Below are 21578 nucleotides of genomic sequence, written 5' to 3' on the forward strand. Positions count from 1 at the left end.
TTGGTAATCTTCCCCAAGTTCTCCACTCATTTTTTTTCCCCACTCAATTTTCATTGCTTGAAAGGTACTTGGACGGACATAAAATCCTTTTGACTTAAACTTTGCTTTTCCTGCCAAGGCACAATCCTTTCCTTGAATATCCACTGCCAACGCTACCTCACATTTTTAAAAGATTAGAGGCCCACTATCATTCATCAGCCACACCAACATATTTTCCAAATTTTACCCATGCTTTCATTCTGCTTAAAGGAAATTGTTGGTGCCCTGCTTCAGGGCTTAAGCTCCAGGACAATTATCAGCCAGGTTTTGTGTGTGAAAGCCAATTTTTTACCTTCAGAGGAAATATGCTGATGAACACTTGATCCTTTTCTTGCCTAACTCATTTCTGCTATTCCAATTGTCAAAAAGTAAATTAGAACCAGAAGGATCAGATGACTCTGCCCAGGCACCAACCATCATTATTATTGTCAAACTAATCATGTACCCAGGTTCTCTCATAAACATATTGCCCAGAAAAACTGTTCTTATTCAAAGGAAAAAGAAAGTGTTGCATGGGAATCCTGACAGTTACCATTTGGAGCATGTTTGAGGAGGATTAGACAAACTTTCAAAATTCATAGCAGGGTCCTAGGTCTCTCAGGGGAAAAATCTAGTGTATGACAGAAAACTGTCAAGGCAAAAGTTACCAACAAAACACAGAAATGGGAAAGGATAATACTGCTAAACAAATAAAACCAGGTGCATGATTAGGAAGTGCAGTCATTGTATAGGTTAGCACATTTTCACATTAAAGCTGCATTTGTGAAACGGCATGAAAGGGAGGATGTTCTATAATTGGACTACTTACATGCAGACACCTATTAAGGCAGTACAAATTTTTTACATGACTACTCTGTCAAATGAAAATACTATTAAAAATTCAAAGAGAGTTAATAACACTTACTTTTATATAAAACTATAAGTAGACTAAGTTGTTTCTTCACCATAATTTAACTGAGGGTATTGGGAAAAAGAAGTGCCAGGGATTCCTGAAAAAGGGAGGAAGAAGTGAGTTGCAGGCCATATGGCTCTTGAAGCAAGTTGCTCTCCACCTATGCTGTTTTAAGTTCAGGCAATCATATTTTATCCTATCTTTTGGGACTTTGAGGAGGGAGGGGAGGAGAAAAATCAGTAATTTACTAATTAGCAACATTTAAGTAAGCCCGATAGTTAATAAGCTGCTTTCAGCAAGGCATTTAATTATGTAGCACACACAAGCGCTATGTTTATCTAGGTCGTTAATTAGTTCAGTTTACTCCTTGTCCACTGCAATTAAAAACTGTAAGTTCTGAAGCGTAAGTAATGTGAAGAAAGGTTTGAGGTTCCTCCATTTAAGAATATACTGGTACTGCAAACAAATAAAAGTGAGTAGATAATATATACTTCAGTTACGCAAGTGTGTACTGAGAGCATAGATGAAGCCTAAAGTAATTGGTAAGCTCAAACATGTCTAGCTACCTGCTCAACTAGCATGGGCAAGGCATAGAGACAGACCAGTAACTTCCTTGCAGCTGGATCTAATGGTGTTCATTTCTCATATCCTATTCATGGTCAGATCAGCTGAGGGAAATTTCTCAAGCAGTCGCAGGATGAGGCTCAGCTAAGTCTCTGCTGAGGTGTGCCTTGACATCCTTGACAGTACTTCTCAAGGAACTACTTTAAAAGAAACAAAAATATGATACAGTTATACCTGAAAAATTGCTGGAAAACATGAAGTCCTGCCATCTGCTCTAAATATCACAGCAAGCTGATATCCTACAGCAAGGCTGTCCAGCATTAATACTATGTGCAGCAATACAGAAAACTTAATTCTTCCTAGTAGGCCTCAGGTGACCAGATGAACCTGACACGAACAACATGCAGTTGCTCCCATCACCCACTCACGCACTTCAGTGTCTGGTCACATGCAAAGTCTCCTTGTGTTCTATAACACATCTGATGTATTTTGATTGCAGCAGAAGAGAAATCAGTAGATAGCTTTTCACTGTCCCTAAAGAACAGTCACATCTCAGCCCAGCTGAAAGGTCATAAACCATTGCTCTATTGCATGTAGCTCAATCTGAAGTTCACCAGCAATTTATTTAAAAATATATTTCATTTGCTTAAAGAAAATTGATAAAATGGAGAATGGCATTGCCACATGGCCCAAAATAAATGCATGTTAATAATATCTATCTGTTAATTACTTCAAAAATTATTTCTGCCAACAGTCCCTACATCTACCCTTGAGATGAACAACATATGTTAGAGTTCTCTGGTGTACTACCAGATGGAGACTGGCAAACACAGGCAGAGGTGAACTTGAAAGGCTAAGATTTTATTATTACTTTAAGCAAACTGAAATTGCCAATTAGCTTGAGACAGCTTATAGTGCAAGGAAGTATAAATTTTGAATTGCTTATGGGTTAGCAAATGCAAAGCAACATCTTTTTCACTGAAAAAAAGGTCACACCCTTTTTCAGCATTATGGAGAGCTTTCTGGAAGCTTAGTTTTAATAATACAAAGAATGGAAGAAGTTTAATAAATGTCTAATCATCTTCACCGTATCCAATATTTGAAGTGAAATTTATTTTCTTGCACGTAAAAAGACAAGCAGGTACTTTAACTATTCGCTCACGTAGCCATCTGCTACCTTGGTTTTTAGACCATCTCAAACTGTGAAACTGGATGATTAAACAAAAAATGAGAGAGATTAAACCAGACAAGGTCTAACTTGGTACCTTGAACAAAATGTTCCTGCCACGCGCATACTTCAAAAACAGTCTGAAAGAAATCTCACACAAATGTCTGCTTCCTTGCCTATAGGACTTTCCATAAACCCCTCTAGAAAACAACATATATTGTTTCCTTCGGTCTGCCTTTCACAGGCAACAGTAGAGTTTAACCACTGCAGCATCACTACCCATAGGAGGTCTCACGAGCAAAAGCAAGCATCTTTTTGTTTGTTTGTTTTTGCTGGCACTCTGTCCCCAAACTGCCTCCCCCTCTGAGTTTGAGCAGTGCCCAAACACAGGTAACTCAGGGAAAAGGAAGAGGACCAGGAGAGTGGATTTAATCCTGCAACACAGCAGATGCCCCAGGAGTGCAGCAGCTTGAAGATCAACCCTCAGTAACCACATTTGATAGCAAGGGGATGTGGGGAGCACTAAACCACATTTAGGAAAAGGTTAGCTGCAGAAGCTTTTCCAGTGGCCCACATATGGTGTGCCTAGGACACCAGTGGCACCACACTGCTCATGGGACAACATTTGAGCAAGACATACAGATGAAGTCAGTTATATTACACTTCCAACTCCAAACTAGTGCTTACCACCAGCCTTCTCTCCACCATGCTGCCACCTGCCCAGCCCGGAGCACTCTGCTGTGGGGAGGGCATTGTGATACTGGCCACCCCATCTACAGTCAATAACAAAATCCCTGCTGAGGCACAAGTTTACTTGCAAATTTCTCTCACTTGGGTCATGGTTGAGCATGCAATAGACACAAAGCACTTGTGGTAACACCTTGACAAACACAACAAGGTTCTGTTTCCTTTCTCAGCCCTTCTCCTTGGTGGGCACAACAATCACAGATTAAACTATCTGATCCCAAACAAAATCCATTTCAACACTTACATTTTGGCTGCTTGTATAGCAGGGAATAGGATCTGCAATATGATATGATTACAATTGTGTAAATCTATCATTACAGCTTTTGGGTAGAGGAAGACACCACACAAGAAGGAAAGTATTAGTTTACAATCTAAACAACAGCCAGGACTAAGCTAGAGACTAATGCTGGGTGGGGACTGTGCAAACAATTTCCATCATCTCTGCTGCACCACAAGGTTTGTCTATCTCATAGCCCTAGAGAAATTGCTTTAAAAAAGCATAAAATCCTCAGGGGCAAACTGCTAACCTCTGGCACTTTGGAGTTCCAAGGTAATGCCCCACTTCCACCCGAAGCCTCATGCAGCGTCCACACCTACCTAAAGACACTTCAGGTAAAGAAGTTCTGCCAGAGAGCAAACGGGGAGTGCTGGAAAGAGGATCTCAAATGTAGATTACAGCAGGGGAAAGTGAGAAGAAGCTGACCTGGATGTATCCTTGCAACTAAAGGTACTCTGAAGCAGCAACCTGGTCTCTGATCTCTGCATTACCACAGCCCCACACGAAGCTTGATTCATGCTCTGTGACCAGGTAAAATTATTGTGTGAAGTATAGCTGTGGTACCAGACCTCCACTATTTCATCAGACTGACTGCACCTCTAGTAGCCAGAGGCAGCCACAAGGTTACTATCAGAGATCATCTGATATTACCGCTGGGTTATTCTCCCACCAGAGAGACTTTCAGGTCTTTCACGTCACAGGCTGAACAGCAATGTTGTTTCCAGGGGTCCCCAGGCTGTACTTTGCCTGATGATCTGGGAGAACAAAGGAGCAGGCATCAGTATTGTAACACAAAATGTAGTGAAAAGAGGATAATACAGATAATAAAGTGAATTATAGGAGACAAGTGATTCCAGCAAAGCTGAATGACAACAGAAGTTATTAGTTAAACAAAGAAAAGGATTTCAAACTAGGAGAAAAGTGAATCTAGAGAACATAAGGAATCACAAAGCATTGAAGCTTCATGGACAACATCATTTAAAGGCGTACAAGCCACCTGGCCCTTTACCTGGCACAAGAAACATTCACGATTTAATAAGAGTTTGGTAGTTCAGAAGTCCTCCAATGACCCATGTATGGTCATACTGGAAGACTTCATAGTAGTACAGACAAATCATTAGGTCCTGGACTGAAAAGAATCCAATGCACTCCTGGGGCACAGCTTCTGGTTTCATTTACTCCAAAGAAACAGACACCAAAACTGTTCAAACTAACTCAGTCACACCAAGCAAGACAATTAGGATGCTGCTTTAAAATTCACTACAGTGCCATAACATGATGCCAATAAAGATACAGATCAGCAGTCAAGCCAATTCAGGTGTCAGACACCTCAAAACTATAGACAGGCCCTAAGCTGAGAAAAAAGCATTCAAAGATTTTAGAAGATTTTGAGTGGAGATCCCAGTAACATCCACATCTGGGTTGATGCAAGTCTGCAGCCAGACTCTGTGCAGCTCAGTGCATATAGGAGCAACTGATGTGGCTACTGTTCACATAACTCTTGTCTGAAACTACTACCTCTGGAAGGTTTTTTAATTAAAAAGGATTTAGTGCTATTAAACAATAAAATATCAGAACCCCAAAGGAGGCATAATTGCAAGATGAATTGTGCAGCTCCACAGTTTCCAAATCCACATGGTGCTACTGGCAGCCAGCCTTCAATTATAAGAAGGTAACAAGAAAAAGCACACAGCCAGTGACAGTGAGGCAAGGTGCCCACCATCCCTTAAAGGAATACTGCTCCCCTTGGAGTTTCTGCACTGACTGAACTTTGAGACATCTGCGTCTCTAGAACTTGCCATAATCTCACTGGTTACAATGTGGATAGCAAGGTGTGCCAACTTTACCTGGTGTAACTTCAATGCTACTATAACCTAAGTAGGCTTCACATACGGGAGCAAAAGCTTCAACTCTGTCAGCCACAAGTAAGTGGCATTTGCCTTCAACAAGTTTTGGTTGTAGCCCAAGATGTGTGCTGGCAACTTTGCAGAACAATTCATTTAACAATAACCTCCCTCCTGCTACTCAGTATCTCCCTGTAAAGACCTGCCCACAGTAGGAGTTGCATAAGAACAAATGAAAGACAAAGAGAACTGGAGTAAAATTGCTCATATGGGTTAGAAACTTCTGTAGTTTGCTATTTCAAAGATTTATAAGCAAAACCTTTGCTTTGGTTTTGGGGGCTTTTGGGGGGTAAGGAAGCAAAGCAGGGCATAAGTCAAGCATGTGCATGTTCTGACAGTCCAGACATTTCGCTTCATATTTTCAAAGCGTTTCAAAACAATATTTCAAAAACCAAGAAGTCTTCCAAAGAGAAAACTTAAGAATTTCACTGCAGAGCCCTGATCAGAATGCTTTGTTTGACCAGAATTAGATTCCCTTCCACCTTCCATTTGCCCCAACGACACTGCTTCTCACTGTCCCAAATGGCTTCCTCACTACAGGCATAAAGGTATTTTATATGGCAAGGGACACAGGTTACTTTATGAACTCTTATTCTTAGTTGTGAATTCTTATTTCATAATTTCCTGTTAAGAAAATACTATAACCACCAATACACTTGAAGCACATGAATACTAATACAGCTACAATCACACCAATCAGAAAACTGATCCGCATGAGAGAAAAAAAGAGACAAGACTCAAAGGAATGAGGAGAAAAACCCACATTTCAGCTGGATGAAATTCCTGATCTAGTTTGCTGCACAACTAGAGACAGAAAAAAGACAGCAGTGCAGTGCCACTGAAGAAACACATAATAACCCAACCCTCAGGTCACATCTCAAAGGCGCACCCACAAATGAATACCAAGTATTTCAGTGCAACCTATAAACCAAAAATTCCTCTAAAAATTCAGGCTTAATTTACTTGCCTGTCACAAGCAGTACAGGGATACATGGTTTCAAGCATAACATCTGGGTCTAATGTTATGATCTTTCTTCTATTCAATTATCACGAACACATTCCCAGCCCTTGGAGTCCATCCTTGCAGACAGTACACCAATACTGAGTCTGGCAGGGATGCTGATACACCTGCTATACAATACTACAACAAAAAGAAGTCTCAGTCTCAGCGTTTCTAAAGAGATCTGACAAGAGTAGGACAGTATTGATGGTCTCTGCTGTACTTTATAGGTTGCCTTAGCAAGCAGCACTTTCAAAAAGGACAGAGGATGAATGTTGCAATCATAAGGCAAGTGGTCCTGTAAAAAAAAAAAAAAACCTTACAAGTGCACACACTGCTCAGCACAGAAGACCTGCAGGGCCATCCTCCATGGATTTGTCTTGTGAAAGGCTGGTTTTGAGTGTCTGTATACACACAAGCCTGAACAGGCATACAGCACCGAACACCAGTTTAACTCCCAAGTTTTTCAGTGAACAGTTCCCCATCTCCCTGCAATTGCTCTTGTACCTGGAGATAAATGAGCAATTCAAAGACCTGGAGAAAGCATTACTGCTGAACTGTGCCCACAACGCAGGCAGGGATTCAGAAGCTGCCCCATTAAATGAGCAAGAAGAAAGTTACACCTCGGCGAGCACCTCTGTGGCAGCAAGTAGAAACAAGAACCTACTAACGTCATGTGCAGTTGGACTAGTGACACAGCACATACCTGCTCAGCAGGTAAAAAGTTCTTCACATTTTCAGCTTGCCCCTTTGCTACGCAACATGCTGAGCCACATCTGCTGTTGAGATGTGCAGAAGGGCAGGCTCAAGACTGACAGCCACTAGGACAAGAGCGGTACACAGAGTAAGAGATATTAAAGCATCGAGTTTGCAAAACCTGTAATTCACCAAAAAACACTCCAGCTTTTCAAACATTTAGCATACAAATATTCTTTTCCTCATCTCATATTCTAGCTGACACATAGAGAAATTTGTAACTCCTGACAGTAACTAGTTACCAAGAGTTAATATATTTTTTTAATAAGATGTAAAGAGACAAGCACAAAATAGACAACAGACAGGGACTCCGGAGATTTCCTAATACAATACCCTGCTCAAAGCAGGATGAACGAGGGCAAGTTGCTCACATCCATGTCCAGTCAGACTGTTATCTTCTTCAAGGACAGACTCCAAAACCTCTCCAGATCACCTGTCTGAGGTGTTTGACCAACCTCACAGTAAAATAATTATCTTAAAAGGAAATTTCCTGTATTTCGGTTTGTAAACATACACCTTGACAAGATTTTCCCTGAGGCTTCTCCTCTCCACGAGGAAGAATACCAGCTCCCAAAGCCTCATCTCATAAGAGAGACACTCCCATCCCTTACTAATCTTCATGATCATTTGCTGGACTTGCTGCAGTATGCCCATGTCTCTCTTACACTGGGGAGCCCGGAACTGGACAAAGCACTCCAGATGTGTCATGTCCTACAGAGTAGACAGGAAGGATCATCCTCTTGAGCTGCTAGGGATGCTCTTCCTATACAACTACTACCAAGCCGTGGGGTACACCACTAGGGTACTGATTTCCAACTAGACTTTGTTCTGCTGACCACAACCCCGTATGGCCATCAGCTCAGGCAGTTTTCAGTTCATCTCATTGTTCTTTTGTCTAACCCAAACTTCATCAGTTTAGCCATGAGGATGTTATGGGAGCCTGTGTCAAAAGCCTTATTAAAGTCAAGATAAACACATCCATTGCTCTTCCCTTATATACCAGTCTAGTCATCTCATCAGGTTCATCAAGCATGATTTCACCTTCATAAATCCATGCTGACTACTCCCAGTCACCTTCTTGTCCTCTATGTGCTTGCAAACAGTTTCCAGGATTATTTGCTCCATTAACCTGCCTGGGGACTGACAAAAGGCAAATCTTCCATAGGTGCACAGACTTGTCTCCTTGCACTTTTTGAAGAGACTGGTGATAATTGCAGGAATCTCTCTCAATTGCTATGATATTTCCAAGATAATAAAGAGTGGCCTCACATTGGCATCAATCAGCTCATTCAGCACTTGTTAGTATATCTCACCAAGTGCTGTGGACATGTGTATGTCCTGTTAAAGTATTCCATATTCTAAGCCTCATCCAGTAAGGCTGACTTCACCACTGACTGCTCCTGACTTCACCACTGGTCTCAGTGACCTGGGTTTGCTGAAGGCAAGTTTTACTGGTAAGGTAATGATAAAGAAGGCAGTGAATACTTCAGTCATTTCCCCAACCTTTGCCACAAGATCCTCCTGCCCCACTCAGGAGTGGATTCAAATTTTCTCTCATATCTGTTTAGAAGCCCTTCTTGTTGCTCTTCACATCACTTGTCAGATTCTGGGTGGGCTATGGCTTTCCTAATGCTATCTTCGAACGATCACTGTCTCTATATGCTTCCCAGGTCACCTTTCCCTGCTTCCAGCTCTTCTACACTTTTTTTACAGAAGTGGTCAGATCATAGGGACTTGCACTCAATGCTTCCTCCATTTCAGTACCCCATCATAAACAGCATTCAGTTTCAAGTCACTCAATTCAATCCTCAGAGGACTTCTGGGGATATGACATGAAGTCCCCCGGCAAGGCTTTTATGAAAACCTGACTCTTAATCAAAGGAACAGTCTTAAATGAGTACACTTGGCCAAAGCACTTCATACTTAATGGTGACCTTCACTGAACAGGTTTTGAAGGTGCTACCCAAACAAGGTCTCATCTTTTCATTTTCTCTGTTTTCATTAGGTGATGATATGGAAACTCTGCAGTGGTAGAATCTATTTCAAATTCCAAGTCGGGGGCTAAGCAAGAACAAGTAATAAGCATGCTTTAGTGGCCACTTTAAAGCACAGGGTGTTCAATTTCCTCTTGCTCTAGATCTTCCATTATAAAGACATTACCTCTTCATCATGGCAGCTCATTAGCATTCACTTCAAACACAACTCCACAATATGTCACAGAATACTATCAGGTAATTCAGGTTCCTAAATTGCATAGCTGGCACCAATACAAACTTCTTGTTTTATATTAGACAATGAAAGGCCTCCTTGTTCCATTCTTATTTCTCGCTGATAAAACAGAGGTTGAGGTTTATGCACAATACACACAACAAGGGAACACATCCATAAGTTGAATGAATTTCTGAAGTATTTCACAATCCTCCCTAGCAAGGAGTTTACAAAATGATGCTATTCTTTTCACTGAAATAAACACTGTTTTCAGGATAATTAAATTTAAAAAAAAAAATCTTATTTCCAAAAGTATGAAAGATATTGCACATTCCAATAATTTATTAATCTGCAGTACTGTGTTAAACCTTGGTTCTTTCCAGTAGTGATGTTTCAAGAGCAGCTGGAAGTCAAAAAACTGTGTCCAGGGTCTTAAAAATTGAAAGTAAACAGGTTAAAAGGAAAGTTAAATTCTGTGAAGAGTTTTAGGTATCCAGAAAGAACAGCACTATTGGAAAGAAATTCTGCAGCATCCAATCACTTTATGTTAATGAATTATAAGGTAAATATTAATTTAATACATTTGTAAAAGCTTGTTTACCCATTTTAAAAGCATAACATCTTTAATAGTAATCTGAAGAGGATTACCAAACAGCATTTTAACTTCCGAGGTCACTTAGAAAGCAGGCAAGGCTGAAGAGGTAATTGAGGGTAGCCTCTGCAAGGAGAGGCTGGAGCTGTCCCATGCTGGACGTGACTGGTTCCAAAGACCCACTGCAGGGCACGGCTGAGCGCCTCAGCCACGATGATACCACCTCAGGGAAAACATATGCAAGGAAGAGCCAAACACTGCCTGGCAGTGAGGGGTGAGAAAAGAAGTGTGAGAAACAGCCCTACAAGCACTGGTCAGAAGGCGGAAGTGAGGAGATGCTGCAGGCACCAGAGCAGAGATTTCTTCACAGTTCCTGGAGCTACTATGGTGGAAACAATGAATTTACTTTGGTTGGCTACCAAACACCCATCCAGCCGCTTTTCCTCCTCAACAGGATGGGGGAGAAAGTAAGACAGAAAAATCTTATTGGTCAAGATAAATAAGTAACTGGGAAAGGTAGTGGAAAAAGCTGAGACTGGATGTTGCCACATTCTCCTCTATGGAGAATCTTTCATGGTTAGCAGTGAAAGGATAAGGGGTGCAGTATTACTGTGTGTATAAACTTTTAACTTTTGTTGTGATGATATTCTCATATTAGTGTGGGGACTTCCACCTGCACATATCACCAACCCTTTAGCAAAACAAGGAATTTATTCACTGCTTCCCATCAGCAGGCAGATGTCCAGCTGCTTCTTGAAAAGCAGGGCCTCAGCATGTAAAACCATTACTTGGGAAGACAAAACACCACCATGAATGCCTTTACCCTTTTCTTCCCCCTCTCCTTGAGTTTTTATTGCCAAGCACAATATCCTGTGGTAGGGAATATCCCTTTGGTCAGATGAGGGTTCAGCAACAGCCATAGGTGCATTATCAACACTTCCAGCTGTAAGATGGGCTGCTGCAAAGGAAGTTGCCTTCAATACAGCCAGACCCAAAACAATCTCCACCCCTTATTTCATACCACTTGTATTACGTCCAGGTACCACATTACCCAACACATCTAAGTAATCTCTGACTAGACCATCCCATCCCTTTTCTTTGTCATTCCTGAGGTTCTTTTATACCAACTTACATGTTCTCCACACTTACACCATCTTTATGTCCATCAGTCAGATTTATACATACTCATTAACCAATATCCTCTGTCCAAAGCCAATTCTCCTCACCAAGGTAGCTAGCTAAAAAAACTGTTTCATTTAGGCTTCAAAACATGGAAGGGTGCTTACAAAGAAGAAGCTATACAAGTCACTGGTTTCAAAGACAGAATGCTAGACAAAGTAATATAGTACACATTGCCTTTAAGTATACATGTACATAAGGGTGTAAAATCCAAAGGCAACATTCAGTCTTTCATAGAGAAAATGTCTTTGCAACCACTGACAGTGCCTTCATCTCGCAGCATTCTGAGAAATAAGTTTGTGCTCAGGAAGTAGCATAAAACACTTTAGACCTGTTTGTCTGTATCTACTACAGGATGACCTACCAGTTAGCTTTGTTACTTTTATCTCGGTTTTCCATTTCCATCTCAGCCATTATCATGGTGAGATAACCTTCAACAAGCACCACAGAGCTATTTTATTAATAGCTACTATTAATAAAATACTATTCAAGCAGCAAAACCAGATGAGAGCAAAAAAAAAAAAAAAAATCCAAATTAAATGTAACCTTTAAGAACCACCTCTTCTCTCATTTTCATTTTTTCTGGTTAAACAGGGATAGAGTGTATTATACTAATCCCCATTCCTACTTTTATGTTACAGAAAACTCACAGCCATTTAAGCCAGTCTTATCCCTGCTAAGACTGTGCAAGGAAAACAGTGTTAGTTTAAAGCTCTGCCTAAAAGGAAAGGTTCTTACCTGCATTAGCCCAGGGGAGATACCAGGGGCAGCTGACATTCACATAGGTGCCAGGCAGTCCATCTGGCCAACAGGCATAGTCATCAAATGTTCTGTTGCAAAACTTGCCTTCTGCAGAGAAAGAGAAGGGAGGGTTGTGCCACTGACTTGTATTAATACTGCAAGAAGGAAAAGACTAAAGAGCAGAGTATAAAAGAAAATACAGACACATGCATTTAAGCCATAACAGCATTATGAATTTAAGCTTTGATGTGCAATTAAATGACATTTAGTTTTCTGAGAGTTTATTCCCACACAGGAAATAAGAGCAGATTAGGGTCTTAGTCTAAATCAATAGGCAAGAAAGATAAATTAATACTAATCCATTACCATCTTTTCTCTTTTACACACTTATGTGTCTCAGTTTAATTAAAATAATTTTTGCTATGAACACTAAATAAATTCCTCAGAATGGTTCACAGTTGTGCAGTTGGAAAGTCTAGCCTAATATATAGATCCATCAACAAAATACACACACACAACCATAAATTTGCACTACAGCTTAATCAACATAATATTTCAACTTCAGATTTATTAAACTGTCATTCTTAGAGGGCAGCACTCAACTGCTCAACAGGATAATGGAGCAGAGGGAGATGAATGTGTCCCTGCCATTGCTGTCATCACCTCCTGCTCTTATTCTGCCATAATAATATAGTTAAGACAAGGAATATTGACAGTTTTTAAGTAATTCTTTACAGACACAACTTTAGACCCATCTTATCTTTCTTGAGTGTGTCACAAATGCACTGAAGCATAAGAGGGGCTGCATAGCATCCAGTTGTATCACTGACAAGGCACCAGTGTCCTCTAAACACCATGATGCTGGCACATCACAGATGTTCTCAGCACATTATAGCAGCCCAAACACTACGACAAGCTACATTCTCATTTTCTTAAGTCACTTGTTTTTTTCCAAACCCATTTCAGCATTTTACAGCGCTCAAAATAATTTATACCAGCTTAACAACCCACAAACTCCTAGTTCAATAGGAACAGCAGGGTTCCAGATTTTCTAATACCTCAACCCCCATAAAAGTTACAGGGGTATTACATTAGTGGGCTCTTGATGTGCTACAGCCACCACCTGCCACTGGAAAACACTCTGGACCTAAGGACAAACATCTTTACAATGAAATTTTTCTGTGAAATGCTTCCTCAGCAGAGGGAAGAGTCCCACAGAGAGCAGGCAGAAGCAAATGGGATAAAGAAGCAATGGACCAGAAAGTAAGCTCAAGAAGTATTTTCAAGCTCATAATCACTACCTTGCTACTGTTAACATGCATTTTAAAAACTAATATATCCTATCCTGACCAAATTAGCTTACCTGCCACAATAGGCGGCGTCTCATATAAGTATTTTTGGCATTGGAGCTGATACTCCTTCCACTTCTGCATAACTTCAGACAGAGACCCATCTGAACTCTGAAAGAAAAACCATGAGTCTCAGACATTGCAGGAATTTAAACCATATGGCTTTTCATGTAGACTGAGTAGGTGAGTGTGAAAATGACTACAAAAAGACAAAACAGCATTGTTTCTCATCCCTTTCTATTTGTATAGAAATCCCTTTCTATTTGTACCACAAGGAACTGAAAAACCCACAAACTATATCTTCATGTATCTATATCCTTGCTGAAACCCAAACTGAGCTAGCCTTGCTCTCTTGAACATGCCCCAACTGTGTCATTTATTATCTCAAGAAAAGACAAGGGCAGCAGTAAGCCCTTTATTAGTAGACATTTTCTTTCCAACAGCAGTATTTCTGCTTTCCCATAAATTAAACCAAATTAGTTCACTGTATTCAGCGGATATTCCTCAAGTATTCTTCCAGAATACGGATGAAAGCTTTTCCAACTCATCTTTTCTTCCATGAACAGTTTTTCCCTGCATCCAGCATATTTTTCCTGAAACTGGAGAGAGAACAGGGACCTCCTTTCCCCCCATTTTAACAGGCTGCAGGTTTCACCATCAGCTAAACCAAATAGTGAGGGGGCAGGGGAAAAGTATGTACAAACTTCCTCTGAGGACAAAGGAAATAAGCTGTTATTAGAATGAGCAGCTAACTCAGCGCTGGCTGCTCACTCAACCCTAGCAGATGTCCCACCTGCCTCACAGAGATCCAGCTTACTCACTGCATTTAAGTAGAAACATCAGTCCTTCTCTCCTCTCTTCACATTCGTATAAACTGAATTACAAATGTAATGTACAGGATTAGCAGGCTGTAAGTGATTAACAGTGCAGCTAACTCAGCCTTTTTTTCCAGAGAAATGCCCAGCATGGATGTCTCAGACATACAATCAGCAGCATGAACGTAGTGGTACAACACACTAACACTGAGTGAGGGTACATTCATTTAATCCCAGATGTCCATCAGTTTATTTAGTGAAGCACAAGAGTAAATAATCCTTGCAGTTTTACCCTCTCAGCTTCAACAGCTAATTTTTATTTTCCACTTGTGCTTCTAAACCTTTCTCAGATGGCTAGAATAAAACCAGGGTGCAGGAAGAATTATTTTTAAATGAAGAAGTAATTTTAAAACTATATTGCACTTCAGGAAAGCTAAACCAAATGCTGTCCTCTACAACCAATGTGACCAAAATTTAGCTACTACTGGAATCATCTTGGTATAAAAGAACAGAAGTAGAACTGATATTTTTGGACTACAGCCACCTCAAGTCCTCTTAATTTATATCCTTCCAATTAAAAAAGTGTTATAAAAGAAAAAAACGAACACCATATGCATAATGCTTTTGCCTGGATTAAGCCACCACATTTACTTACAATATGCTCTTGTACATGTGATAAATAAAACACTTAGTAGATATCTGTGTTGTGCTTCAAGAATAACTGCCTTCAACTTACCTGTAGCTAGGGCCTCATGGCCATAATTTAGAATTTAGCCAGTTCTCCCTGAAGTCAAAACAAGTACAAATCTGTGGATCTTGGAAACTCTGACCCTGTGTGCCTGATTTCAATGATCTGATCTATGCCAATAAATGCTGCAAAGTCTGTCTGGGCTAAAGTCCGTATCATAAAATGAACCGATTCCACTGAATTTTAACTCCATGTGCCTATGGAAACACAAATCTCTAATGTAGTGATCTATGTTCAACATACTGAAGGGGAAAGAAAACATCACCTAAGTTAGGTCAACAGGTGTGTATAGAGAAACAAATAATCAGTAACTAAAACTAAAATGCCATTTACAGATCCACATAGGCTGAAAAAGGATAAATGACCAGAGTACAGGGAGAAGAACAGCTTTCAAAGTGTAGTTTCTCTCAGGCAGTCTTTAAAAAGTGACTTTCAGGTTATACGTAATTTAGAACCATAGAATCATTTAATGGTCTTCATCTTACAAAGGTGGTTATCGAAGTTACACAGGACTGTTTCACTATCCTCTCATCACCAGGTTAACACTAATAAAGGAATCAGAAGGACATTTTCTGGATGAACTCTTAAATTACGATTCAGAATAATTTCAGAAGTCACTAAATGTCACACATCTTCCCAAAAAGTAACTATTGATCAAGCATGTTGATGACTACTACATCAAGTTAATCCAAACCCAGCTTTTAAAATCATTACAAGATAAAGATGCATACAGAATTTCATTTAGAAACGAGACTATCTTTTCAATACCCTAAAACTGCTTGCATTAAGAAAATTTGCCCTTTTGGAGTCAGCAAGCCTTAAAGTATCTTTTGCTAAATCAAGCTTTCATCTATTGCCTTCACAAATGCAGGAATAACCAGTTTTAATTACAGTTGAGGAAAAAGCAAGCCTCTATCCCTTCATTTAATGAAAAAGTAAAAACATTCTACTTATATTGGTTTTTCATAATGTGAGAAGAAACTCTAACAGGAAGATTAGCAAACTATAAGAGTAAAATAATTAGACATGCCTTTCTGTGGATAAGACGAATTTGGTAGACAGTTTTCTGTTATCTACAGCTGCAATAAGACAATCAAATATAAATTCCAAGACCACATAATTTGTTCTCTCTATGCAACAGTTTGCTCTGGTTCAGCTAAATACCATGCTTTCTTACCAGACAAATTGACTTCAACTTGCTTTTAATATACACTAATCTCTATTTCCAAGGGCTTTTGGCCCACATGAATGAGAATCACAAGTTACACAGTACCACAGATTTACCATGTGAGTAGTTACTCAAATAAGAGATACTGTATTTTCTTGAAAAGTTATTTAATTCCTTCCACAACAAAGCATTTAAGGAACATATAAAAGCCAAAGGTTGATCAGTCAGCACCCAAAACTTGGAGCAAATGGAAAAAACATAGCTTTGTTAAACTCAGGACTATATTTTTGTTGCTAAAAGCATGTAGTTGTGGCTTTGGGGATTTTCTCCTAGTCATACTCAACCACAGGAGGAAAAACAGCAGTAGTTTTGCTGTGGTGAAAACATATCACAGAAGGATAGTGGAGGAAAAGATAGAAGCACGGCTGATTGGTTAAGGTGGAAGAGTCAAAAGGCATGAATGGGTGAAGGACATTAGGGAGGTGAGTAATGGTGCAGCCAAAGGAGCTTAAAACAGACTGAGAAATATTAGGATGGGCAAGAAGAGAGAGACTGGGAGTCTCTCAGTGTATGTATACAATTAAGTGTAATTTATCTCTAGAGAGAACAATCTAAATTAGCACATTGAACAGTCTGAAGATAGAATACCCTACAAACCCCTAAAAACTTCATAGGAAAGCCCCTTTCCATAGCCATCATTTGTCTTCATAGCACCTACTGTAAAACAAAGCATTTTAATCACTTTTCAACATCTTTGAAACGATTCCTGCTGAAACAAAAACAACATCCATACAGAACCAAGGTGCTCAATGCCACAAAAGCAATATTCTAAGACAGTGAAATCTGAGCACACAGAATATAAACCTGCAGGAAAAATACACCACGAAATGGCATCAAAGTGGAAGGAGGAGTTCTCAGAGCTTCATAAGTAGCTGGTGACTCCTGGGGTTATCTTCTTTCCTCTTCTCCCATCATCACATACAAGGTCTCACATGCAATAGAATGAGAAATTCCTCCTTACATTTGTATTTCTTTTGCCTTTGTTTGTTTTTAAATGGGAACACTTATGTTACAGTATTTTCATGCTTCTAATATTTCAGAATAACAAGCAAGATTTCACCTTGCCATTAAAGGCTCACATCAAGTTGAATATGAGTCAGCAGTGCCCTGGCAGCCAGGAGGGCCAACCATGTCCTGGGGGGCATCAGACAAAGCATCACCAGCCAGTCGAGGGAGGGGATTGTCCTGCTCTGCTCTGCACTGGGGCAGCCTCACCTTGGATACTGAGTGCAGTTTTGGGCACCACAATACAAGAAAGATATTAAGTTCTTAGTGAGCATCCAAAGGAGGACAGCAAAGATGGTGAAGGGCATTGAGGGGAAGCCGTACGAGGAGCAGCTGAGGTCACTTGGTCTGTTCAGCTTGGAGGAGACTGAGGGGAGACCTCATTGCAGTCTGCAACTTCCTCATGAGTGGAACAGGAGGGGCAGGCACTGATCTCTTCTCTGTGGTGACCAGTGACAGGATCTGAGGGAATGGCTTGAAGTTGTGTCAGGAGAGGTTTGGGCTGGATATAAGAAAGAGGTTTTTCACCCAGAGGGTGGCTGGGCACTGAACAGGCTCCCCAGGGAAGTGGTCAAAGCATCAAGCCTAACAGAGTTCAAGAAGCATTTGGACAATGCTCTCAGGCACAAGGTGTGACTCTTGGGGATGGTCCTGTGCAGGGCCAGGAGTTGGACTTGATGATCCTTGTGGGTCCCTTCCAACTCAGCATATTCTGCAATGTAATCTTAGAACCACTGCAACCTCCAAATTGCTAATCATAGTATTCAAAACCAAAAGATAACTAACTTGGCACTGAATAACTTTGGCATGGCCTTGGTATTCTTCCCTTGGATAGTAACTATGACATACCTACCTTGTGAGAAGAGGATTCAGATTATATTTCCTGCCTTTTATCTCAGAGGCACCAGCAAGTTTCTTTTAAATTTCACTGCCCTTTTTGAGAAGTCCAATGCAACATTATTTCAAGGCTATTCTGCTCAGGATCAGCACAGCAACTAAGTTCAAGATAGGTGAAGATTACACATTACCAGATTTATGCTCATTCCGACTTAACATTCTTTCCTGTATAAGATAGATCTTTTAAATCATCTGTTATGTAACATAATATAGGTTTCCATCAATAAAAGCCAACATAGCAGTGAGCTAAATGAATTGTTTATTCAATTCATAGCATGGACATAAGCTGGAATTTACAGTTTTGTCCTCAAATCACAGCCCAATTGGGGCAAAACACAATACGGTTACCCCACAACAATCTGCTGGGACCCAATAGCATCTTTCTTTTATTGGGATGAGATTCCTCCTGTCCAAGAAAGAATTATTTTCAGGTTTCAAACTTAAATAAATTAATTTGTGTGGGGCTTAAATACAGTCACCCTCCTGATAGTGCTTTCCCACCTAACAAGATGTTTCAGCTTGCCACAACAGCCCTCTATAAGCAGAAGTTTAAAAACAGGGGCTGTAGCACAGCACAACACTGCAACAGGACTAGCTGTTCACAGAAACAAATTCACCTTCCCCTGGAATTAGTCATCACATTTATCCACTTCTAACTTGAAGTAAATATGAAAGCATATGACTGGCAAGATGCTACTACTACCTCCCCGAGCCCATCAGCCAAGATCCAATTTCTCTAGAGTTACTACAAAATCGTAAAAAAATTTCTACAAATGTTGTTGCTACAATCACCAGTTTGTAGGGTTGGTTACATTTCCTTAATTGCTGCAGAAAAAAACACAAACTCAACACTAAGCCAAAATACCCAATGCCAGCTGACACTAACAGAGTCCTTTGACCCACTGTTTACCACATGACAAAGCAATCCTACTGAAGATTAACCCTTCAAGTACAATGCTTTCTGAAAACCAAAAGAGGTTCTAGAAATACATTAGTATGGAAGCAGATTTTACTGATCAGCCCTCACTCTAATCCAAGAGAAGATCTTCAACCCAGTATTATAACTGCTTAGTTCAACTTCTGTGTAATAAATGAACCTAAACCCATTATAGGCAACATCTGACAGTCCAGTTACTCTCCTTTATGTACTGCAGGTATGCCAAAGGAGAAGGAGGTACATTAAAAATTACACTGCTGTCTCTATTATAGATAGTTCAAAAGACATCATTAAACATACCCAAGTTATACCTTTTCCAGAGATCATAAAATAAGATCACACTTTAGGACATCTGACATTCCCCAGATTTCTGTATTTATCAAATTCTCTTCCCATATTATGCTGCCCAGTATTGAGTTTAATATAGTTATCTGACATTACACAGCACTAAGTGACCATCTGAGGTAAAGTCATTATTCTTGGTCCCTTCTGTAGGGCTGCTTGACTGATCAGATGATATAATATTAATTTTGCTTCCCAAGTCATATTTTACAAGATACTTCATCAGCAGGTGGATCACTCTGCACAAATTCCTCACCCTTCATGAAAAACAAACAGGATCAAAACAACTTTTCTTTCAGAGGGAAGGCTATTGCCAGCTTCTACCAGTTTTTCCTGTAAATGCTTTTGCTCCTTGGTTACTAATGGCTTCAGCAGCTCAAGAGCACCAGAAAAAGAAACTTTTCAGCGTCCTTCCCGATAGGGAAACGGCAACAAATGAGCTCCCTCAAAAGTAGCTACCAGATTCAGGGAGAAACTCCCCGATCACACCTGCCAGCTGTTCTTTCTCTTAGGCTGCAGCAGTTTAGTACTTTACAATAAATCCTTCAAGATAAACAAAAAGTCTCAGGACTTTGATAAAGGCAAATCTTGAGAACAGTATTCCACCAGCTGTCTATGCATGAATACCCTTCTATTCTGCAACTGCTTCAAGTTTCATGATATCAACCTTCTGAACTCAAAGCTGCAAGAGCAAGCTCTCATCAGACACCTACATTTGATCAATGCACAGGAGAGACACTCCTCTCCCTCACTCATCAGAGCCTCTCAGCTCAGACTGATGGCAGACTTCCAGTACTGAACAGTAACATCGGGCTTTCAATAACTTCCCAAGACACACAGTATTTCCCTCACTGCAGTTCATCCTCTGGCTGAGCAGCTTCAAAACAGTATTTCAGATAATTTAGAGAGCATGCTGAAATAGCAAACACCACTGCTGTCAAAGACAAAAGTACGTATAAAAATACCTGGGTGGAGCTTGATTTCTTTCTTCTTGATTATTTTTCTTTTGGTGGTGTTTGTTGCTGTTGTTCTTTCTGTTTGTTTTAAACCAGAGGCTGAATGTCAGCATTCCTCTCTCTCTCAGCTGAAAATAACCACTGGACCACATGGTCCATCATCCTGGCCTGCCTGCCCTCATGCATTTTTCTTTCTCTTCTACACACCTGCACAGTTTCAAAAGGAAGATTTGGCTGGGCTCAGTCCCATGGCAGCCTATAACAGCACAGGGCACTTATCACTGCCATCACCCCTCCTCCACTCTTAAAACGTATTCTTTCTGGATTGAGGACGAGAATAAGTATATGCACCTCCTAAAGGTTTGAAAATGCAGAATGCTTCTGCCCAGAGTCTCAGATAAGGCATTTTAAAGAACAAACTCAAAACTGATTTAAGGCACATTCCTGTTTCTCAGTACTTCTGCGCAGGCAGCTCCACTTCAGCTGACTTACTGCTTCAAAAATCATTCCAAATATGTAAACTGTCTGAGCAGGCAGGAGAATTCAGCTGTGACCACAAGGGTTTCCACTCCAGGACCAAACACACCAGCTCTGTCCTGGGATCCTTCATTGGTGCTTTGAAAATAACCAGTTTTCTGAACACTGAAATTTTTGTTTTTACAAGGTGCATTTCAACGAGAAAAATTTCCTTTGGCCCCTATAATTTTCTGGATCAAGACAAAGTATTTGGCATTCAGAAACAGATTTCAAAGCAAGCTTTTTTAAGACATAAATCAACTTGCATGGTATACAGTCCCAAAATAAAGGGAATAAAGTAAAGCCTAACATTTCAGCATACTACAGAATTTAGCATTATCTTTTAGAGACATAAATAAATAAAATCAAACTCCTGTAGTTAAGTAAGATAGTCTGAAAATGTGGTGCAAACCTGTGTTCATGCGGTACAAGGTTCTAATGTTTCTGCGTTCAGTGGTGGACAGACCTGGGACAAGAACCTGCAGAGTTTTTCTGTCCCATGAAGGACTCTCCCAGCCCAGAAAGATGTTTCCTCTTTGATGTCTGTAGGACTCATGAATACTTATGCTTACAGTTGAAGCAGATACACATTTAGATTGGCAGCTGCTGTTACCAGAAAATGTTATTTTCATTACAATGTCTTTCATCTGTTCTGGTAAATGTTCCTGTCAAGGATGTATTACACGAGTCACTCAAAAATGCCAGAAGAAACTACAAG

General features: G+C 40.2%; 1 protein-coding gene across 1 annotated transcript in view; it reads right to left on the bottom strand.

The window, feature by feature from the left end:
- Positions 1-21578, bottom strand: part of GLP1R (glucagon like peptide 1 receptor) — an 88704-nt gene that overhangs the window by 46355 nt on the left and 20771 nt on the right. Inside the window, exons 2-3 of the mRNA XM_027641597.1 lie at positions 13431-13527; positions 12065-12175 (exon numbers count right to left, since the gene is read on the bottom strand). Coding sequence (XP_027497398.1) covers positions 12065-12175; positions 13431-13527 — 208 coding nt within the window. The remainder of the gene's footprint in view (positions 1-12064; positions 12176-13430; positions 13528-21578) is intronic.

Source organism: Corapipo altera, unplaced genomic scaffold (assembly GCF_003945725.1).
Source record: "Corapipo altera isolate COAL_440 unplaced genomic scaffold, ASM394572v1 48b, whole genome shotgun sequence".
In the NCBI taxonomy this organism is placed as follows: Eukaryota; Metazoa; Chordata; class Aves; order Passeriformes; family Pipridae; genus Corapipo; species Corapipo altera.